Source organism: Meleagris gallopavo, chromosome 30 (assembly GCF_000146605.3).
Source record: "Meleagris gallopavo isolate NT-WF06-2002-E0010 breed Aviagen turkey brand Nicholas breeding stock chromosome 30, Turkey_5.1, whole genome shotgun sequence".
NCBI lineage: Eukaryota > Metazoa > Chordata > Aves > Galliformes > Phasianidae > Meleagris > Meleagris gallopavo.
In genome coordinates, this window is record NC_015040.2 from 118,796 (window position 1) to 140,749 (window position 21,954).

At 44.1% G+C, this 21,954-nt stretch overlaps 1 protein-coding gene across 1 annotated transcript in view; it reads right to left on the bottom strand.

Moving 5' to 3' along the window:
- Window positions 1-2,811: 2,811 nt before the first annotated feature.
- Window positions 2,812-21,954, bottom strand: part of TIMM44 (translocase of inner mitochondrial membrane 44) — a 19,277-nt gene continuing 134 nt past the window's right edge. Inside the window, exons 2-14 of the mRNA XM_003213150.3 lie at window positions 21,787-21,951; window positions 21,312-21,419; window positions 20,760-20,930; window positions 20,049-20,129; window positions 18,910-19,059; window positions 18,233-18,372; window positions 17,697-17,782; window positions 14,834-14,926; window positions 14,388-14,512; window positions 13,707-13,757; window positions 11,550-11,639; window positions 7,630-7,740; window positions 2,812-3,573 (exon numbers count right to left, since the gene is read on the bottom strand). Coding sequence (XP_003213198.2) covers window positions 3,454-3,573; window positions 7,630-7,740; window positions 11,550-11,639; window positions 13,707-13,757; window positions 14,388-14,512; window positions 14,834-14,926; window positions 17,697-17,782; window positions 18,233-18,372; window positions 18,910-19,059; window positions 20,049-20,129; window positions 20,760-20,930; window positions 21,312-21,419; window positions 21,787-21,951 — 1,491 coding nt within the window. The 3' untranslated portion in view covers window positions 2,812-3,453. The remainder of the gene's footprint in view (window positions 3,574-7,629; window positions 7,741-11,549; window positions 11,640-13,706; window positions 13,758-14,387; window positions 14,513-14,833; window positions 14,927-17,696; window positions 17,783-18,232; window positions 18,373-18,909; window positions 19,060-20,048; window positions 20,130-20,759; window positions 20,931-21,311; window positions 21,420-21,786; window positions 21,952-21,954) is intronic.

The window sequence follows — 21,954 nt, forward strand, 5'->3', positions numbered from 1 at the left end:
GGACCAGGGAAGCCATCCTGCCCCTGTACTGGGCACTGGTGAGGCCTCACCTCGAGTGCTGGGTTCAGTTTTGGGCAGCTCAGTACAGAAGGGACATGGAGGTGCTGCAGCAGGTCCAAAGAAGGGCAGCAAGGCTGGGGGAGGGCTTGGAGAATATGGCCTACGAGGAGAGACTGAAGGAGCTGGGGCTGTTCAGCCTGGGGAAAGGGAGGCTGAGGGGAGACCTTATGGCTCTCCTCAGTTACCTGAAAGGTGATTGCAGTGAGAGCCGGGCTGCTCTCTTCTCACTGGTGACAGGACAAGGGGAAATGGCCTCAGGTTGTGCCAGGGGAGGTTTAGGTTGGATACCAGGAAGAACTGCCTTCCAGGAAGCGTTGTTAAGCGCTGGAATGGGCTCCCCAGGGAGGTGTGGGTGAGTCACCATCCCTGGATGTGTTTAAGAACCGTCTGGATGTGGTGCTCAGGGACATGATAGTTCGGTTAGGCTGAAGTTGGATTTGATGATCTTGAAGGTCTTTTCCAACCTGAGTAATTCTTTGCTTCTATGTTTCTACACATTGGCTGAACAGACTCCTGTGAACAGCAAAGAATACCCAGCCATGATTTCCATTTTGTTTTCATCAACTTTCGTCTGCAACTCCATTTCCCATATACCGAAATATGTGGCATGGAATTTTCAGAAGTAATGTATGGAGTTGCAATTGGATCTTCAACTCAACAATTTGACTGAGTGGAGACCTCTCTCAACTGAGAAAAACATCTCTCCTTTCACGTTTGTTCTCTCTATAGTATGTATTTTACAAGAACTGTTCCAAATGTAGTGCCTCTTTTTTCATGTCAGCTCATGACATAAGAGGCAGATGTTGGTGGGAGGCAGTAGAGGTTGAACCTTCCCACCAGTATCCCATTACATTTTGTTGCTGTGTGACAGATAGCAGCACAGGGGCAGTCTGACAAAATGGGTCTGACGTGGGAGTGGAGATGAAGCAAAGGGGCCTAATTAAATTCCTCCATGCGGTCCAATGGCACCTGTTGACATTCATGGACACATGCTTAACATCTGTGGAGACCAAACAATGGATGTGAGCACAGTGGAGGTGTGGTCCATTCCAGTGACTGGCTCATCTCTACTGCTGCAGGTTTTGATGAGCGCAGCATGCAGCTCTCATTAATTGCTGATGAAAACATACAGCTAGTGTGGTGACTGCATCGAGAAATAGCTTTTTCTAATTGAGAACTTGCTCTATCAACCACAAACCATTCTGCATGAGCTGTCTCATTAGACAGTGGCCACTGGAAATGTCAGGTAACCAGGAGGTGTTATCAGAGACAGGAGGTGTCTCTGAGCAGAGCAGTGCTAATAGCACACGGTTTTACTGCTGACCACAAAGACTTGTGTGAGACGGGGACCAGCACTGGGGAGCAGCTGGGCATGTGGTTGCTCTAGTGCTGCATTGTATCTTGGTATCTAACAGGCATGAAAACAGTTCAAAGCACACCTGTACACTGCTAGAGGGTAAATCTTACACACCCTGGGTCTGGGACAGTGAGTGACCGGCAGAGATCAGCATCTGCCCCAGCCTGCCCTGATCAGATGGGTGTCAGCCGTATGAAAGAGGATGATGGAGATGGAGGCTCAGATGTTGTGATAGCAGGGAGGTATTCTGCTCCTAAATTGGAGCTCCAAATAGGAGAGAGATCGGTTCAAAGGGTGGATTATAGAGTGGATAAAGAATTGCTTGGAAGGTCATAGCCAGAGAGTTGTGGTTAATGGCTTTATATCCAGGAGGCCGATGACAGCTGGTTCTGTCTTGGTTCCAATGCTCTTCAAGATTTTTATCAAGTACATAAACAATGGGATTGAGTGCACCCTCAGCAATTTGCTGTAAACAAGCTGAGAGGGGCAGTTCACACAATAAAGCAAGGGCAAGTTCACACACCAGCAAGAAAACTGGGTCTGTGTCTCACTCACAGTTTCTCTGGGTGCAGGAGGAAGCAGCCAAGCAGTAAGCTTGGGCATGTGCTGTGGACGAGGGTACCGTGCTACTGAACTTACTGTATGCATCATCTCTCACTTTAAGAGAGTTGCTACAGAAGTTGAATGTCTCAATCAAGGTTTGTGGTAAAATCTCATTCGCTTTCAAAGGAACTGACCTTGACAATCACAAAAGGAACTGGCAACTATTCTCTTTAATAACCATGTCAAGCAAGTGCTATCCTGCACCACCCTGTTTTGCACACAGAGCACAGCAGATCAGACCTCTGATTTCCTGTTCCATGTCAATTTTCTTTTCCCCTCAATATCACTTTCCATTAAGAGAAGGCAGCTGAAGAACTGGCCCCCAGGTCAGCTTCCAACCTGAGTCTCCAGCAGCTCAGAACCAAGAGTCCTTGCACACGCTCCAGCTGCTTGTCTTCCCATGTCTTCCCCTGCTACCTGGGGACAGATGTGGACTTCCAGGACAGATGTGCTGTCCCTCTGAAGCAAAGACCTATCTGGTGAGGAGAGCTGTGCTTGTAGTGCATCTTATGCAGCATATAAGTGGGACAAGCCCTCTTTTTTCACCTCACATAATAACTGAGCTACAAGAAGTGACGTTCTACTTGTTACTGCAGTTTACTTACTCATTTGTTGCTGTTCAGTCCAACCCTATTCCTGGTCGCTGCTTCAGCACTTGGCCTGGTTCCCTGCAGCCATTTGGAGTGTCTGTCTCCTCCACATCACCAGCTCAGCCCACAGAGAAATGCAGCTGTGTACCATTTAGCAGTACCCATCTCCACAATAGAACAAAAACACCAGAAACAACAACATTCTCCCTGCAAAGCTGTGGACATATATTGACATACATTTCTGACCATCTCCATCCTCACTCAGTTCCACTCCAACAGAGTCATATGCAAAGACATGATTGTATTTGGTTTGGTGAAAACACTGCAGCAACAGAAGGCTTCTTGGCTTCTGCTGGAATGAGACCAATGTGCCTTAAGAACACCGCTAAGCTCTTCTCAGAGATGATGTAAGGCCATCAGAGGATGACAACGGATTGAAACTAGACCTGTTGCATCTCACTGTGCTGCTCATCGGTATCCACCTCTACCTCTGCCCATCACTGGAAGCACTGGTCAATGTATAGGACCCCAAACATCCTCCTTCACCCACCATTTAAACAGGAGCCAACAGCAGCTGCAAGTGTCTTAGACCATTCGAGTTACAATCTACCATACATCCTTACAGTGCAAATTGCTACACTGCAAAGCGTAAGGCAAATACGTCAGACTCGTCCAGTTCATAATGGGGAGCAGTATAATGATGGCACATCTAATAGCCCATTCTTCTGAAAGAGAACCACTCTAGTCCCCCTCCCCCACAGTGCATCATGCAGTAGACTGGTGCAAGTTCAGAGATGGCATTGCTTTGAGGGAGGGACAGAAAGCTCTCGGATGCAATTTGCCTCAGAGAACTTGCTCGGAGCTCGATGAGGAAATGTCCAATAGCCTCCACGCAGCATAGGGGTTGAGCTCATCCTGGTCTCTGCAAAGTGCCCACACATACAGCATCCGCAGAACCTTGTCCTGGAAGGAAAATCCTTGTTAGAGGTTGCATCATGGTCACAGACCCCCGAGCTCAGTGCTTGTTGCAGAGATGCTCCATATTCCCTCCAGAGAACATTGTAATTTTTCTCTCTAGGTTCTAAGCCCCAAAATCACAAATAAGTTTAGCTCCTGTAACGTTTGCTAAATTACAGTTAGAACAATCAGGAACCTGTAAACTTGATTTCCAAAAGCACAATTAGGATTTCCTAATATCTGTGCCTGACAAAGGTTAACCGACACCCCTGCCAACTTCACAGAATCACAAGGTTGGAAAGGACCCACAAGATCATCTCATACAACTATCCTCCCACCAACCATTGCTACCACAAGCACTAAACCATCTCTCGTTGCTCGTCATCCAGACGCCTCTTGAGCGCTGCCAGGGACGGTGACTTCAATAGTATCTCAGTTGCTGATGAATATAAACTTCTGGTTTCAATCTGGTTTGACTGTCAGGCTCTACTGTTGTCTGTGATATTCAATCAAATTGAAGGCTCTTGCCCACATCCCTACCTCTCCCACAGCAGTCTGTGAGCTGCACCCTCTTCCCACCAGACAGTGGAGCTTCAGGGCTAAAGCACAGTGCTATGGGGAGCAGCTGAGGGAATGGGATAGGGCGCTCTGAAGAAGAGGAGGCTCAGGGCAGAACCTCTTGCTCTCTACAACTGCCTGAAAGGAAGTCGTGGTCAGGTGGAGGTCAGCCTCTTCTCCCAGGTAACAGTGAAAGGATGAGAGGGAACGGCCTCAAGTTGCACCAGGGAAGCTCAGGTTGGACATTAGGAACAATTTATTCCCCAAAAGAGTGGTCTGGTGCTGGATTGGGCTGTCCAGGGAGTGGGGGGGTCACCGTCCCTGGAGGTGTTCAAGGAACGTGTAGGTGTGGCACTGAGTGACATGGTTCAGTGGGCAGTAGTGGTGGTAGGTAGATGGTTGGACTGGATGATCTCGGGGGTCTTTTCCAACCCTAGTGATTCCATGGCTTGCATGGAAGTCACGTACATCACCAGCCAGCAGAGAGAGAAATTATTAAACCTTCTCATCACTGGCTATAAGCACTTGATTTTATCAATTTATTTTCAGGAAAGAAAAAGAACAAAAAAATCTTAAAAAATATATATACAAAATACACATAACCAAATACGCACACATCACTGAAAAAAAAAAAAAAAAGAAAACAATCCTAAAAACCACAAATCACCATGCCTGTCTGCCTTATTTCCAGGAATTCACAGTAGAGTGGATTTGAGAACATTTGTAGTGGACGAGATGCATAATGAGCACAGCAGGAACCATCAAGAAGCAAGTGTTCCCTCCAGATAATGAAGCATCACTGGGGAACCATCCTGCACTCAGTTCCCAGCTGTGAGCTTAACTATTACATTTTTAATTGAATGCATCAGTCTTTACAGGTCACAATTTAGATACATAAATGTGATGAGGGGGAAGTTGCTGTACTGCAGGTGTTAGAAATATCCTACACTAAAAGCCATTTTCTTCTTGTTCAGTGTCTCGGCAGCTTCACTTGCTTTGGCTACGCTTAGAAGTGTTGAAAGTGACATCAATTTGAGTAGCACAGATGATGGGGGTGTGTAAGAGGGAATGCAGAGGAGACAAGAAAAGAAAAACAACAGAACTTTTGCCCACTTAAGAAAGTGATGAAAGGTTAATGTACTTCCAGAGACCACACATCAATCTGGTTTTCATCCTACTTTATCTTTTTTCCTTTTTTGTTATTCTTTTATTTAAGCTGATCTCATTCATCTCCTTTTCCTTGTAAAAATTAGAGGAAATAAAATCCTGCCTATTCATAGAGACTACTGTCCATAGACAGTCAATGTGTGATGCACAAGGGAAAAAGTGAAAGAAACAGAACTTGTATCAGGCACTGCACAGCTCAGTAAGGAAAGGACAGAGATTTCCTGGGACTCAGACTCACCTGGACTTGCAGAATATCCAATCTTTCATGAATCTGTCCAATTCCAATTACGTTAACTAATATACTTATAACTTTCCCAGCTCCGTTATACTACATGATGTCTGCTTCCCATTTCAAATTCTCTGCCTTCATTCAAAAGCAGTGTTGTCAAACCACACAATTTCCCTCTTTTCAACCTTCATGGCAACAAGTACTTCACAGCCCTTTGCATCTTTGTTCAACCACCCTGTCAGAGGTTCCCAGTAGACAAACAGATGATGCACAGTACTCAGCACAACTGGATATGGGACAGTTTCAGCAAACAGAGCTCTGTGAGGCACTCTGTGCCAATGTAGTGAGGCAAGAGCTGAAAAAAAGCGTTTCTACTTCCAGTTGGCTCCAGTGATGTTCCCAGTTTCCTAACAAATGGCTTCAATAATTCCAGCCTGACCTCCAAGCATCTTTGTGCTCTGTTCTTAAATTGCCCTTTATGAAAGGCAGAGGGAGGAAAAAAATAACAGGCTTGGGGGGAATCTGTGAGGAAGCTTTAATCCACTGGAGAACAGTTCAATTCTGTCCCAGGAAGTGCCAAAGGAGTAGAACCCACACACAAGAAGGGGAATTTGCTGGCCAGGCACAGCAGCAACTGGAAGAAAAAGGGCTGCTCCTAACTCCAGCTCCTCTCCTCACAGTGAATTTAAGATTATCTACAAGTCTGTGTTCCTTCCAGATGTTTGTAGATTCTCCTCATACAAGATAATGTTCAGCTAATGGCCTGTAGCACTTCAAGAATGTGACAGGGATAAACAGCTCACACTGAGCTGAACAGGATTTCACAGCCAGCACATCTTCTGCCAGCCAATTTAAATTCAAGTTATTGCAGCCTTGTCTACAAGGCATGTCTGATCGAGGAGAACCTACAGGCCCAAAAAGCCACAGCAACAAGCACCCAGACTCACAGAACTGAGCTGTATCTAGGCTGCCCACCTGAAGAAGCTAACACTGATTAAAGAAAACATACAGAGCACAGTTAATGAGTTTTATGAGGTTTCTATCAGTTAACGTCTTCTCCCAGCTCTTTAATATATACATCACACGTCTGTGATAAGACTGCAGAGAAATACAAGCAGGGCAGCCTGCAAGGATGATTCCATCTGCCACAGCTTTCTTATTCCCTTCAGATTTTCATTCATTTTCTCATCTGTCCACCACTACCAAGAGTATTTTAATTTTGGTCCAGTATTTCTAATGGCCTAGCAAACAGAGAAACTCACTCCCTCACCTAACTACATGACAGTGACTTCACTGTGGGTGATAACAGTTGATTATATGGGAGGCTGTTTTCACCTGTAAATAGCCAGATGATTTTGCTGAACTGACTGAATTACTGAACTACAGTTTTCTATGTGGGCAGTTGCAAACAAGCTCATGCTTACTCTGTAGTTCTTCAAGATGAAAGAGTGAAACCCAGCTTTGGTCAAAAAGCCAGAGTCATGACTGTAAAGCACAAAAGTAAGCTGATAACTCAGATGTATGTATACTAACTTCAGCATGGAGCCATTTCAACTGCACCACTTGCAAAACAGAGCTTGTCTGCTCTTCCAGGTACAGAGAGCATGCAGAACAAAGACACTGTATTTAATTTATCGTGGCACCCATTTTCTCAGTCACTTGTGTTGAAGTCAGCTGTTTCACACTCTAGCTCTGTCTCACCAGAGATCTGCAAAACACACTCGTGGACAAGACACTGCAACCCTACAGAACCCAGCTTTCCTTTCTATGATAGGGGGACCAGCATTACAACAGAATTCATAAAATAGCAATGTGCTTAGTTGCACACAAGTATTCTAAATCACAGCAGCAAATCGTATCACGATCAATATTTAATATTCTGGTGGAGATGGTGACGTAACAACTCCAGAAAAAAGTTCACAAAAATACTCAGTAACACCTTTAGAATATGACGGAGAACATAGTGTGAGCGGATTACAATGTATGTGGATAAGCAAAACTGAAATACACCACATATTGCTATAGGGAGCGGCTACAAACTCAATCATAGTTGAGATGGCTACAGAGGGACCTAGGGCAGCCACATTCAGTTGGTGAGCATCACTTACCGGGTCACCTTCTACCACTTCCCCTTTCTGGTTCTTAATTACCATCACGACCTGAGCTTGAAAAGTGATGATTAATACTGGTCCCTGCTCCATCATTTTTCCCATGGCCAGCTGCAATTAAAGAAAACTCTATTAGAAAATGGAGTGTTTTTGCAGATTAATGTAGAAGCACCAAGTATTTAGCACAACTACACAGCCAAACAATCCCACCGTCTCCCAGCACCAAATCCAAACCAAACTCTTCATCAAGTTATACCTTCTCTGTTCAAACACACGTTACCAGTCTTCCTGCAAAGCATTCTCCCAACATCTTGCTCTACAGGGAGATGCCAGCCTTCCTGGTAATCAATGACAGAACACAGTTCTGCAATGCTCTTTTGCTTAATAAGAGGGAATCAGTTCTCAAGCACTGCAGTAACTGACACCATTCCAGTAAGGACTGGATTCCTGGAACTTGCACAAGACATTCTGCAATGCAAAGAGCAGGTTCAAGAACAGATGAGACTACACGTGTACAAGACCAGGGGGCCCATGATGTGCATCGCAGGGTCTACAAGGAACTGGCTAATGTGGTTGTCAAGTTGCTCTCCATCATATTTGAAAAGTTGTGGCTGCCTAGTTAAGTCTCACTTCCATTCATAAGAAAAGGAGAAAGGAAGATCAGAGAAACTAGAGGCCACTGTGTCTCACCTCTGTGCCTGGGAAGATCATGGAGCAAATCCTCCCAGAAGAGATGTTAATGCACATGCAAGATGAGCAGATGATCCAAAACAGCCAGCACGGCTTCAGCAAGGACAGATCATGCTTGACCCATCTGGTGGCCTTCAACGATGGAATGACTTCAGCAGGCAAAAGAAAGGCAAGTGATGTCATCTACCTAGACTTGTGTAAGGCCTTTGACACGGTCCCACACAACATCCTTATCTATAAATTGGAGAGATATGGGTTTGAAGGCTGCACAATTAGGTGGAAAAAGAATTGGTAGGAAAGTCGTAACCAAATTGTTATCAACAGCTCTATGTCACAAGTGGTGTCTTCCTGGGATCTGTCTTGGGATCAGTCCTCCTCAACATCTTTATCAATACACAGACAGTGGGATTGAGTGCACCCTCAGCAAGTTTGCTGATGACACCAAGCTGAGTGGTGCAGTTGATATAACAGAAGGAAGAAATGGCATCCAGACAGACATGGAAAACCTTGAAAGTGGGATCATGTGAACTTCAACAATGATTCAACAATCCAAGTGCAAGGTGCTGCACCTGGGTCAGGGCAATCCCAGAACTCATCCAGAGCAGTGCTGCAGAGAAGGACCTGAGGGTGTTGTTGGATGAAAAGCCAGACATGAGGCAGCAGTGTGTGCTTGCAGCCTGGACAACCAACAGCATCCTGGACTGCATCAACACAGGGATGGCAATGGGCAGGGAGCTGACTGAACCCCTCTGCTCTGCCCTTATGAGGCCCCACCTGCAGTACTGCGCCCAGCCTGGGGCCCCAGCACAAGAAGGATGTTGGAGTGGGGCCAGAGGAGGCAACAAAGATGCTCAGCGGGCTGGAGCACGTCAGCTGTGAGAACAGGCCAAAGGAGCTGAAGGTGCTCACCCTGGAGTGTGGAAGGTTATGGGGAGACCTGACTGCAGCCTTACAGTACTTCTGGGGAGCTTATAAGCAGAAGAGACACTGACTTTTTACAGTCTGATAATGGTGGGACAAGGGGGAATGGCTTTAAACACAAGAGGAGAGATTTAGAATTAGGATTAGTATTAGGAAGAAACTCTACTCAAGGAGTAGTGAGGCACAGGTTGCCCAGAGAAGTGAACCCATCTCTGGAGGTGCCCAAGGTCACGGATGGAGCCTTGGGCAGTATGATCTGGTGGGGGGCAGCCAGTCCACAGCAGGAGGGTTAGGACCAGATAGTCTTTAAGGTCCTTTTCCAACCCAAGACATGCTATGATAATGCCTTCTAGCCAAGAATCTAAAATTCAAGTCCTTAAGCACGGAACATGGGTTCATACATTGATATTTTAAAGACTTAATTTTAATTTCAGTGCTACACATTTTGCAGAATGTGAACTCCTTTAAATTTTTTACATGTTGATTTTCAAGTTCAGTAAACCCTTTTTCTGGATGAGATCTCTCACCACAATACCATAAACCTTTCCTAAGGAAATGCATTTAAAAATTTAAAAAATCATCTCCCTTTTATGTCCCTTTTTTGCAACAGAGAGTATAATATGAATTGCACTCATCACACCTTATGTCAGTCATTTTTCAGCCAGGATAATGTAGCTTTCTTGAGAAACTTTATGCAAAAATAGGCATCCAAGACATGTTTATAACAAAATGTCTTTCCAGACACCACTCAGAATTAGTACAGAGCTCCATACTCATGAGCACCTACCCCACCTACTGTATGGGGCTGCTGAATCACAGCAGAGGTTCACCTCTGATTGATCACCTGAGGCGAGCAGTGAATCAGCCACAGGTGAAGGCAATTCTGCTGTGCTGCAGGAAGGGGTGGAGCCTGGCTGCGCCTCTCCTGGACCCATGGAAGAGCTGACCACCAGTGGGGAAGGATCTCTCTGGAGATCCCTCCTTTGGAGTTTTGCAGTGAGCCCGAGACACAGGTTAAGTATTCTATCTATTCTCTTTTGTATAATAACCTGCTTAGCCAAACTCTCTGGTATATTCCATAATTATAACAATCTGTACATTCATTGATTATACAACTACCTACACACCAAAAAGGTTACTCAGCTTGCAAGGAAATCAAGCCACCTAGACTCTAATAACAGAAAAAAACTTCAGATTTAAATAAGATGCTCAGGAAAAAGGCCATTACGTTTGTTACTCCCAAAGCTTTCATTCTGCTAGAACGTGTTATTTGTTGCTGGATATTCAGGAGAATTGTCGATGCCACATAAATTTTCCTGCTCATTTGGCACATGCTTGTAGATAATGCCCAGAGTTGCATGACTTCCTCTGAACCTAGATAGATGAGAAATAGTATCAGGCACCAACGGTCCTGAGAAGCTTTCTATCTGTTAATGGGTTGATTATTTTCTTGCTTTCGTGCAATCATCAGGCAAGTCAGCTCACTGCTCTTTCGCAGGGCTACAGAAGGCAAACTTTTCAATCTTTTGTTGTAAGGCATCTCCTCAGATGTTTCTGGAGCTCTCGTGTATTTCAAAGGGTGAATGTACAACTGCCCTGTTCCTTTCCTCCACTTACACACATCCTTTGAGGTAGAGACTGTTATGGGATATAAAAGATCTGAAAATCTGATAAAAAGGGAGAATTTCTTTTGGAGACACCTTTGTCATCAAACAAAAGAAAGAAACCAGCAGTACTATGACAGATAACACTAAAGACCTCATTAAATGAAGGCAGTACAGCAGACTTGCTGCTAAGTACAACAGTAACACTTCAGACTCCAGAGTAAAGAGGACTAGAGAGCACAATGACTGTGCAGACCTTTTGCCATAATGCTCAGCTGCCAACACAGCTCTTCAGGCAGCAGTGCCATTACCTCCCACAGCCATACAGAGAAGCACTTAGGTCTCTGATATCTGCTCCTGCACTGCACAGCCTCGAGTAACATAAGCACCATCTGTTGTTATCCCAAAAAACCACCAACAAAGCCCTTCACAGAAAGCACCTCAATTTTTGCAGGTGGTTAAGACCAAAAAGCCCTGGCACAGAGGCAAACCGCAGTGCTGTAACTTAGGCTTGATCACATAGTGAAAAATTCCTTCCCCAAACCTGTCCCATGTCTCTCTTCCTGCAACAGTGATTGGTTCCTCCCTTAGCAAACATAGTAAATAGAGTAGCATAAGGCAAAATAGTCAGAGCAAAGAAGAAAACCCCTGAAATCATGAGTTTCTGATTCATCCCCAAGGTGTAGTACAGAAAAGGACACTCACATCAATGTTGTCTATGTCGAGAATCCTGGAGTGGAACTGGAGACCCATGGCTTTAGCTTGCTGGATTGGATGAGCAAGCTGACTGTAAGTCTAAATGAAGCAACAAACTTGTGTTACATGTTTGAATTTGCTCTGTCAAAGAGAAAGGAATTTTCTGCTTAGAGAGAACCATCAGAAAATATGACAATAAAAGTCTTTTGTTTTTGCAAATATACTGAACATGTCTTGCTATATACCCCACAAGCTACCTCAAATGCCCTGTGCTTCACATAACGAAATTCTTCCTAAGAATCCCATCTCCCCTGGACAGAACAAGAGGTCATTAGTTACAAGAGAATACACAAACTGAGTGCACCTGATAGCCAGGGCACTTGCAGCTCTGATTTGACAGCAGAGAGGGAGAAACAGTTTGGGAACGAAGCTGTTTTCCTCACACCCAGCAAGACCCTGCAGGCAGACCAGCTCTTCCTGGCTGCTTTTAGGCACATATGCTTCATTATTTATGCATCAAGAACTGTTGTTGGGATTTGAATTTCAGCATTCTCACAGCATCCGTGGCAGCTACCAAGCAAACAGGAGGAGTCCCTACCATGACTCCCCCAGCACTGATCTTTTAACCTTCATCACAAGCATTCAAATGTAAATACCTGACAGATGTATACTGAGAAAGTCACCAGAGTAAAGCTGGAATGACAGAACAGGGATTCTGGGGAGAGCAGGCACAGGCAGCTTTGTTGCTTTACCCCCTTACTGCTTTGTACTCTAACATGTTAGTGACCAGCATCACAAACTTAACACTTCCAGCATGGCTCTGTTCAAAGAGCCTCATCTTCTGGATTCTCGTTTCTAAAACTCTCATTTACCTCCTGATCTGTTTTTATGGATGAGTCTTATGACCTTAATTTCTGACTACCGCTAGAAGGGTTTCTATGTTTTTTAGACCACAGTAAATCTATTACTTCCCACTAGAAATCTGAATGGAATTCTATGGTATGATCTCAAAAGTGGCTTGAAATATTAAGGTGGTCTGAAAATCAGGGGAATTCTTTAATACCTTACTCTTGTATTGTGCAACATTACTACAAAGATGTTAATAGCTAACAATCTCAGAAAATTTAAATGCAGAAATTAAAATAACAACAAATCCAGTCTTTTCCAGCATGTGAACTTGCAGCCCCCTGGTAGTGGCTGTGACTGAGAAGTTACAGTCTTTATTTTAAAGCACATGTCTGCATTGCCAACAACAGAACTATTTTGGGACAGAGGGAGGAAGAGAACAAATGCCCTTTCATGTTTAAATGCTATTGTCAGGAAAAGATCTGCTTTCATAAAGTTAAAAGGACAACAATACGATCGCTGAATAACAACCAATTCATATTCGTTTCTCCAAGAAGTGCATCCAAAGATCAAAACCTATACCAGCAGAAAAGTAAATTCACCATCTCACCAATAAATTCCATTTTTTGCAGTCAGATATTCAGGCTGCATGTTACCTAAGCTGCCATTTCAGAAAACCTTGAGCCTGCAAAGACTGCTGGGGTACCACAGTGGAGATTTGTTTGTATAACAGTCCCAGGGACAATCTGACTGCCACCAGAAAATCATCACCTTTCAGGGTCAGCTCAAACATCTCTTTTCAGCCCATACCAGGGTTCTGACCAGTGCCAGGACAAGAGAGCCACTGTCTTTCCTGTCATTCCTCCATAGCTTCAAGCTCCAGTGGCTCCTTAAAAGCTGAAGTAAGTTAAGAGGGCTTTGTGTGTTCATCTGGTTTTGCACAAAGCCTCCCCAAAACAGCTCGGAGTCACCACCAGTATAGAACAATGCACCAAACCTCAAAGGCTCTACTAAAGTCCAACCTAATCAAGCAAGGCTTTGAAGAACTGAAGCTAGTTAGACTCATTTGGAATTAGATCTCAATTCTCTCTCTCTAAACAGCATTCCTCTCACATCCATTCTACTCCAGAAGTCCACAGTGCATACTTGACTGCATTAGAGCTTTACAGCATTAACAAATTTAATGGGGGAGCAGAGGCAAAGTGGGTAAGCAGCATCACAGTCACAACGGCCACACAGCTTGCAAAGAAAGCACAACACACCTACTTAGAAGTAAGAATCACAACCCTTTTAGACATTTTTAGTACTCCTAGTACTTACTGCCTCATAGCACCAATCTTTGAGGATATCAAGCTCTCCAGATATCATAGCCTAGAACAGAAAAATAAAAAAAATCAGTAAAATATGAGCATTTAAAAATATATGCCATATCAAAGAATTGAAGTATCAGCAGTTTCAGTAGCAAACATCCTGAATCAGGAAAAGAGCAAGAATTAACAAAGGGGAGCAGCAATAAGATCTTCTGTAAACACATACTAAGGCAGATGTACATAAATCTTCAGATAATATTCTAATCCACTGCCAGAACATGCAGTACCCAGAAATCCTGGGAGGTCTTATTTCAGTGCAGACGTTACAGTTCCAGCCATATCTCTGATACACGCACCAGTCAGTCACCACAAAGACAGCAATGGCAGAAACAAACATACATCGGTTTCATTGTCTGTATCTCTAAGCATTGCTTTTGCTGCTTTTTTTCAGTTCATCTCACACTGCTACTTCCCAAACAGAGGATCAGAAGTATGTGATGTGTTTACTGGCATGCATCAGTTTGACATACATTCTTTCAACATCAGTGCACTGCAAGATGAACAAAAATAACTTTGCTTTCGTTTAGCATTCCTTTCCCTTCAAGCCTCAGTGTTGCCAATCTCATACAAATCTCTCCAAACAATTTCTGTTGTACCTCTTCGAATGTATCCCATTCTGTCCCCACCTTACCTCCAAGACATTGGGAATTATATCACGCTCGCATTGCTTTAAGAAACGATCTTTGTCAAAGGATGGATCCACTTTGAGTATCTCTGTCAAAACCTCTGACATTTCTGTCTTCGAGAACAATCCACCTGATAAAACAATTCAGCAAGACTAGTAAATGACAACTGCTGCCAGAAACCAAGAGAAAAGATGGATCTTGGGCTTTAGAAAGAGGGAAGGAAGAGTCACCTTAAAACAGACCAAGTTAGACTTGAGATTTACCCCACACAAGCATGTGCCAACATACTGCCAACAGCAGGTTGCTGCACCGAATGACTGAATAACAGTAAATGCAAAATACTAAAAAGCTTGAGACTCTTTTGCAAAGGCTAGTATCACATGTAGGACATCACTAACAGCAAGAGTCAGAAGGCTGGACATGCAGTTTCATAGCAATGATGACACATTACCTATCAAATCAGTGACTTTGTCTGTGACAGCTCTGGAAGCTCGAATGAATGCATTATCACTTTCGTCATATTTCATTTTCATTTCAAAGAACCCTGAAACAAGAAGAGATGTTAGCACAGAGTCCTTCCACTGAGTCCCTGAACAAGGAAGAACAAGCAATGTGTTGCAGATTAAACCTGCTACTTCTCTTTCTCAGTTTCAAAAGCTAGTCTTCTCCTCACCTTTACAACTGTCACTAACTATGGGGTTGGTTCCTTTCACATGAACATTGTCACAGTTGGAAGGGACCCATGAGATTCCCAAGTCCAGCTCCCAGCCCCACACAGCACCACCCAAACCCTTTGGCTGAGGGTGGTGTCCTGGTGTCTCAACGCTCCCTGAGCTCTGGCAGCTCAGGGCTGTGCCCTTTGCCCTAGGAAGCTGCTCTATGCCCACCATCCTCTTGGCCAAAGCCTTTCCCTCACTCCCTGGTTCTCCCCCAGCACAGCCCTGTGCCATTCCCTGCTGCTGTCCACACAGAGCAGAGCTCAGCACTGCCCTCTGCTCCCTGTAAGGAGCTGCAGCCACAATGGGGCTCCACTCAGCCCCCTCTCCTCACCTGTGGATGCACCCACTTGTGCTGAAGCTGCTGGCAGAAATGACTGCCAAACCAATCTCCATCATCTATGCAAGGTCATGGAGAACGGGAGAGGTGTTTGAGGACTGGAGGAAAGCCCATATCACACCAATCTTCAAAAAGGACAAGGAGGAGGACCCGGGGAACTACAGGCCAGCCAGCCTCACCTCCATCCCTGGGGACAGTGATGGAACAACTTGCTTGGGATGCATCTCCAAGCAAGCAGAAGAGAAAAATATTCTAAGAAATAGTCAACATGAATTCAGCAGGAGGAAATCATGTATGACCAACCTGGTAGCCTTCTGTGATGCCACGATGAGCTGGGTAGATGAGGGAAGAGCAGAGGATGTAGTTTACCTGGACTTCAACAAGGCTTTTGATAACATCTCCCATCCATGTAATGAAGCTTAGGAAGTGGGGGAAAGATGAATGGACATTGAGATGGATTGAGAACTGTCTGACAGGCAGAGTTCAGTGATCAGTAGCACAATCTGACAGACTGGTTGGAGGCTGTAACTGCTGGTGTGTTCCCCAGCAGTCAGTGCTGGGCCAGGTCCTGTTCACTCCAAGCAAGTCTGTTGATGACACAAAGCTGAGGAGGGGGCCATACCAGAACGTTGTGCTGCCATTTGGAGGGACCTGGACAGGCTGAGAGTTGGACAGAGAGGAATCTGATGATGTTCAACAAGAGCAAGTGCAGAGTCCTACAACTGTGGAGGAATAACTGCATGCTCCAGTACAGGCTGGGGGCTGCCCTGCTGGAAGGGAGCTCTGGGGAGAAGGACCTGGGTGTCCTGGTGGCCAGAAGGTGACCATGAGCCAGCAGTGTGCCTTGGTGGCCATGAAGGCCAGTGGAACCCTCGGGTGCATTAAAAAGAGCGTTGCCAGCACAGCAGTGGACGTGATCCAACTTTGCCCTGGAGAGGCCACATTTGGAATGCTGTGTCCAGTTCAAGGAAGACAGGGAACTTCTGGAGAGTGCAGCAAAGGGCTATAAAGATGATTATGGGCCTGGAACATCTCCCATCCCAAACAAGAAAACACTAAGAGCTGTTTAGACTGGAGAAGACTGAGAGGGAATATGATCAGTGCTTATCAATATCTAAAGGGCAGGTGTCAAAAGAGCAGGTGTCAAGAGGATGGAGGCTCTTTTGGTGGTGCCCAGTACAAGGGCCAACGGGCACAAACTTGAACCCAGCCTGAGGTTCCATACAAGCTTGAGGAAGAACTTCTTCACTGTGAGGGCGGTGGAGCCCTGGCACAATCTGCCAGAGGGGTGGTGGAGTCTCCTTCTCTGGAGATACTCAAAACCCACCTGGATGCTTTTCTGCGCGACCTGCTACAGAGAATTTGCTTTATAGCAAGACTTGATGATCTCAAAGATACTTCCAGCCTCTACAATTCTATGATTCTGTGCAAGGAAAACTCCTGCAAAGCAAGATCTTGAAGACAGAAAGAAGGTAAGACTGAGAGTGGGAGCAGAAAGCAAATCCACTGTAACAGATGAGCACTGCAGCAGCAAAGTAGGGCAAAACAAGCCCATTATATCCATTATCTGTCTCTGGACATAATTAGATAGACCAGAACCACAGAAGACAGTTGCGAGATAACAGGTAAGTACAAAGCAGCTAGTCAATTAACAACTGCAATGTTGAAGCTTATGCTTCAAACCAAACCAAAAAGTAAAGCCAAAGACAACCTGCAGTTGTACAGGAGAACACACGTTGTACAGCTCGGTGCAGCCACATCTGCAGTGTTGCCTGACTGCTGCAGAGTACAGATATTCAGTATTCTCAGACTATTTTTTTTTTAATACATAGAAATGATGCAGAGACCCACACGTTCCAGAGTCCTAAGCCGATGACAACAGAAATCAGCTCACTAAAAACAAGACTTTTCCTCACCATAAGCTCAAGGATGAGAGTAGATTTGCCTGACCTATACCTTGTGACATGCATTTACATGTGTCTTGGTCTTCTGACAGTGTAAAAGTGGATCTAGAGTTCTTCAAACAATTGTGAAAGCTAGTTTTGGTACTTACAGCAGTGAGGGAGACTGACTGGGGGGATGGCTTAGGGGGACTGCAGTATTATGCTTCCCATTCACCTCACAGCCACAACTATAACAATACAATGCTGTAATTAGCATTCTGTTGGGATTAGTTGCACAAATGGCATCAGATCCCAAAAGGCAAGAATCAGATCAGAGAAAATAATATGCTTCTACTTTGTCTTTGGTACACCTACTATTGAAGACCACGTTGTTGTCCTTGAAATCTTTCCACTGCTGATACCATCTTGAGTCCTTGTGTAGCACCATACCCATGGCCTCCCTAGAAAGTACAGAAGACGGGAATTTGTGAACAAGTAACTTGGAGATGAGAGACTAAAAAGATGAATATTCTGATGAATGTCACTGAAGCATGCAGTAGTACTGAAGCTGATACACAGCATAAAAAATACACAATTTAGTGGAGGCAAGGCAGTGAAGACAGCAAAGAAGCTTAGACTTAGCCCTATCAAATACAACTCAATAGCAAGATGTAAGAACTGAGAAAATGTAACACGTGCAAGTCAGACAGAACATTACATACACACTCAGTATTTTTAAATGCCCAGCTTGACTATCAGAAAATTCTGCATCAAACTTATGGTAGAACCTTGCTCTCAGATCTACCTGCTCTGCTCATTTCAGTACTTGATTTTTAACCTGATCCGTAAGTTTAAGACATTTCTGTGTATAATCTGATAAAGATTTGCCCCAAATTACACGAAATACATACTCATTAGCTTCAAATATTCGCTCCTCTTTAATCCTCTCGCCTGAGAACTCTGTTCTTTTCCGTAGACGCTCTGGACGTTTGTAAGGACCAGTCTGCCCTAAAACACTTTCATCTATTTCCTTCTTCACAGTTTCCACTCCCTGAAAGGAAAGCAGTCCTATTAGGCTGATTTACTGTTCCCTCATCTTTCCCATAAAAATTAAAAATTGATTCTGTCAAAGGAAAAAGATAAAGATAAGAGCATGTGTTATTCTCATCTCTGTTACTCAGCAAATCATAGAATGAATCATAGAATGGCCTCTGTTGAAAAGGACCAAATTGATCATCAGTTCCAACCCCCTCCTATGTGCAGGGTCACCAACCAGCAGACCAGGCTGCCCAGAGCCACATCCAGCCTGGCCTTGGATGCCCCCAGGGATGGGGCATCCACAGCCTCCTTGGGCAACCTGTTCCAGTGCTTCAACAAGGGTTAGAGGGTGGTGACACAAATGCTTCTTTACTGATATGTATGTACAAAGACAGCAGTACCAAGGCTTTCCACTTAACAAGTTATGTCTGGGACAGCAGCTGATGGTTGTATTGAAGTTATAAGAGCACAGTATCTAATTTTATATTTAGCACAAGTTCAGATGATCTGTGTCTGCAGCACTAGGTCTCAGAACAGAAGAGAGGTGTACCTGAGAAATAGCTTTGAAGGCTGCTGTCTTGCCTAATTTCTCTCCTCCTTTTGTCACTGACTCTGCTGACTGCTTTGCTGTTTTTGCTGCTTCTTCCACACCTTCTTTTATCTTCCGGCCAATATCACTCTTACTTACTTCATCCAAACTCTGGAAGAGAATAAAGAAGAAAATTATAAAAACACAGGTGAAAGCACATTTTGTATAAGCCTTTCTCAAGAATGCTAAAGACCTAAATGCAATAGGGCTAACCAATCCTACGGTGAACACACAGTTTGTATATCACAGGAGAGATTTACTGGGACACAGTGGCTTGGCATTGAAACTCACACAGCCAACACCTCTGCGCAGAACAATTCTGACTGCTCACAGTCACGTACACATTTGTGATAGCTGCCACTCATACATACAAAAACTGTTTTTCCTGACCTCAAAGAGAAGGACCGTTGATGCCAGAGTTAAAACATTCCAGTGTTTTCCTTTAAAACAATCATTTTCTATTTAAGAGAAGACATAGCAGAGGTTGATAGCTCTCTGCTATTCAGACCTTCCTGAGAAATGCATTTCTCAGTCTAACATATTCCTATGTACCACCTAGGCTGTGTTTACCAGAGAAAGGATCTAGCACGCACCTAATTTTTCTCCATATTTAAAATATTATAATGAAAATTCCATAGAGATTTACTCAAGAGACAGAACTCAAAGTGTAGCAATCACTCCAAAACATCTGATGCCTGGATGAGTTCAGTACATAACAAGAAATGAAGTTAAAGTTTCAGTGCTTGGTCCCACCCTACAAGAGAACTTGCTTAATTGCTTAAAAATCAATCTGCATAGATACAATCATTTTCTTTCATAAGTGCTAAAGAATAAAAGAACCATATGCACCATCTTCAATCTCCAAATGTGAAAGGAACTGCTGGATACTCTCCTACACAACATACAACAACTAAGAAATCTGTCATATGTTAATTGCTGCAGCTTTGATAGCAGCTCTATGCTTTACGATCTGCAATAGTGATAACCTCTGAAATAGCAACTACCTGGCTTCAAGAAAAACAAGATGATAATTCAAATACACACAGAACCTCAGAGATGAGGTCTCTTAAAAAAAAGGTGATTCCAGAGCTATGTTTTACCTCTTTAACTGTACCAGTTATTTCTTCAAGTTTCTTTTTAATTACTTCTGAGGTCTTCACTGTTTCAGATTCAATGGTTTTCTGTGGAAAAAAAGAAACCATCATGTATGTAGTGATAAGGGCAGATGGTACTCATTCAAAAATACCTTAGGGCACAGAATATCCTATTAACACTAATTTAGAGCAAAAAAAAGAAAAAAAAACTAATTAGGCTCAGGCCTAAATAGAATTAATTGATTTATCCTTCTTCCTAGCACTTTTGGCAAACGAAAGATGCATTCTTACTGAAAAAAAATCAGAATATAACACATTCTCAGCTGGATAAAAATCTGTCTGAGTGAACACTAATGAGTAACCAACACAAGCATTTAATTACTGTGAGTAATGCCATTTAATAGTCTTCAAAGAATGCAAAAGAAGTATTTAAACAAACGCTGTGAACATTAAATTTAATGTCCCCAAATTTTATCAGCTTGTCAACTGGGAAGTCCAGTGAGCAGCCTGCTGGGAGGATTTCCACTAGAAAAAAAACCACTCTAGCTCAACCATTTACCTGTCAGTACTTCCAGCCAAGCAGAACTTCTCATAAAAATAGGCATGCTAACCACTAAATAGTTCATTTGCATAAAGACTTAAATATAACACTAAAAACAGAACTAGCTTAGCAAACAGACAGTGAAAATGTCAAACGAATTAATGAGAAAGACTTACATATTTCCTCCTTGCTTCTCGAAGTGCATCAGATTCTTCGAGCTTTTTAGCTTCATCTCGGAACTTTTTAATACTTTCTTTCATCTCTTTGTTTTTTGCTAATTCTTGCTTGATGTTCTCCACAAAACCTGATATAAAACCTTTTCTTCCTCCTGAAGAGTAACATCTAGACTAAAAAAAGTCATTACATGTTGCAGAATCCAAAAAGAAATTAAGCAAGTATCAAAGCCAGCAGAAAGACTTACTTCAGCCCAGTCCTAGGTCATTTCTAAGGTACTAGATGTTCTGGCAACATAGAATACACCTAAGTGCCCATTAACAGGCAGTTTGACACTAACCAGGCTTGAAACAGTCTGGTAAGCAGAGCACAACTCCTGACCTCCGTCACTTCAATTCAGCCTCTACAAAATTCCTTGAATTCATCACATGAATCATGAAAAGGTGAAACTTTCAGCTCGGAACTGCTGCTGCTTGGGAACACACCCAGCAGATACAGTATTCTAGTGGGAAACCAGATTCAGCCTGTAGTACAGCATTCAGTCATTAGCCAACCTGGTTGATCTCTGAGACAGGCCTGCTCGCTCTGTACACAGCACCACTGTGGACTGCAGGAACTGGGTATCTTCTAGGCATAAGCCACATGCCACTAATGAGACATTTCTGCAACAAAAACAAGTTCAAGTTAGCACTCAATATGCGATGACAGCGGTCCTCTCATTAGAGCCAAGAAAGGAAGGCAAGCATCCTGAAAATGGACAGTCACCACTGGGAGCAGATTCAGAGTGCTGCTGAGAAACCCAATCAGGTCATGATCATGCCTAGGATCATCCACAAAGCTTTGTTAAAGTGTTTGAGTAGCGCTACAACCACTGAAATGTTTGCTTTCAAAATATCAAAATCGCAGCCCAAGCCAGGGTGGTGCACTCTCCATACTGAAACAGCCGAGGTGCTCCGCAGAACCCAGAGCCTCCTGGAGCTCAAAGCCAGACAGAGACTAAGCAGAATCCGTCCCCCCGCTTGGCTTTACTCGCAGCTCAGGTCGCTGTGCCGCCTCTGAGAGAAACCTGCGGTGCGGGTAAGGGCGCGGAAGGGGAGAGCAGCCCCGAGAGTCGAAGACCCGAGCGGCAGAAGGGCTGAGGAGCAGGAGCAGGCGGCCCCGCCCCACACTGCGTCGGACCCGAGGCTCTCCAGGCTC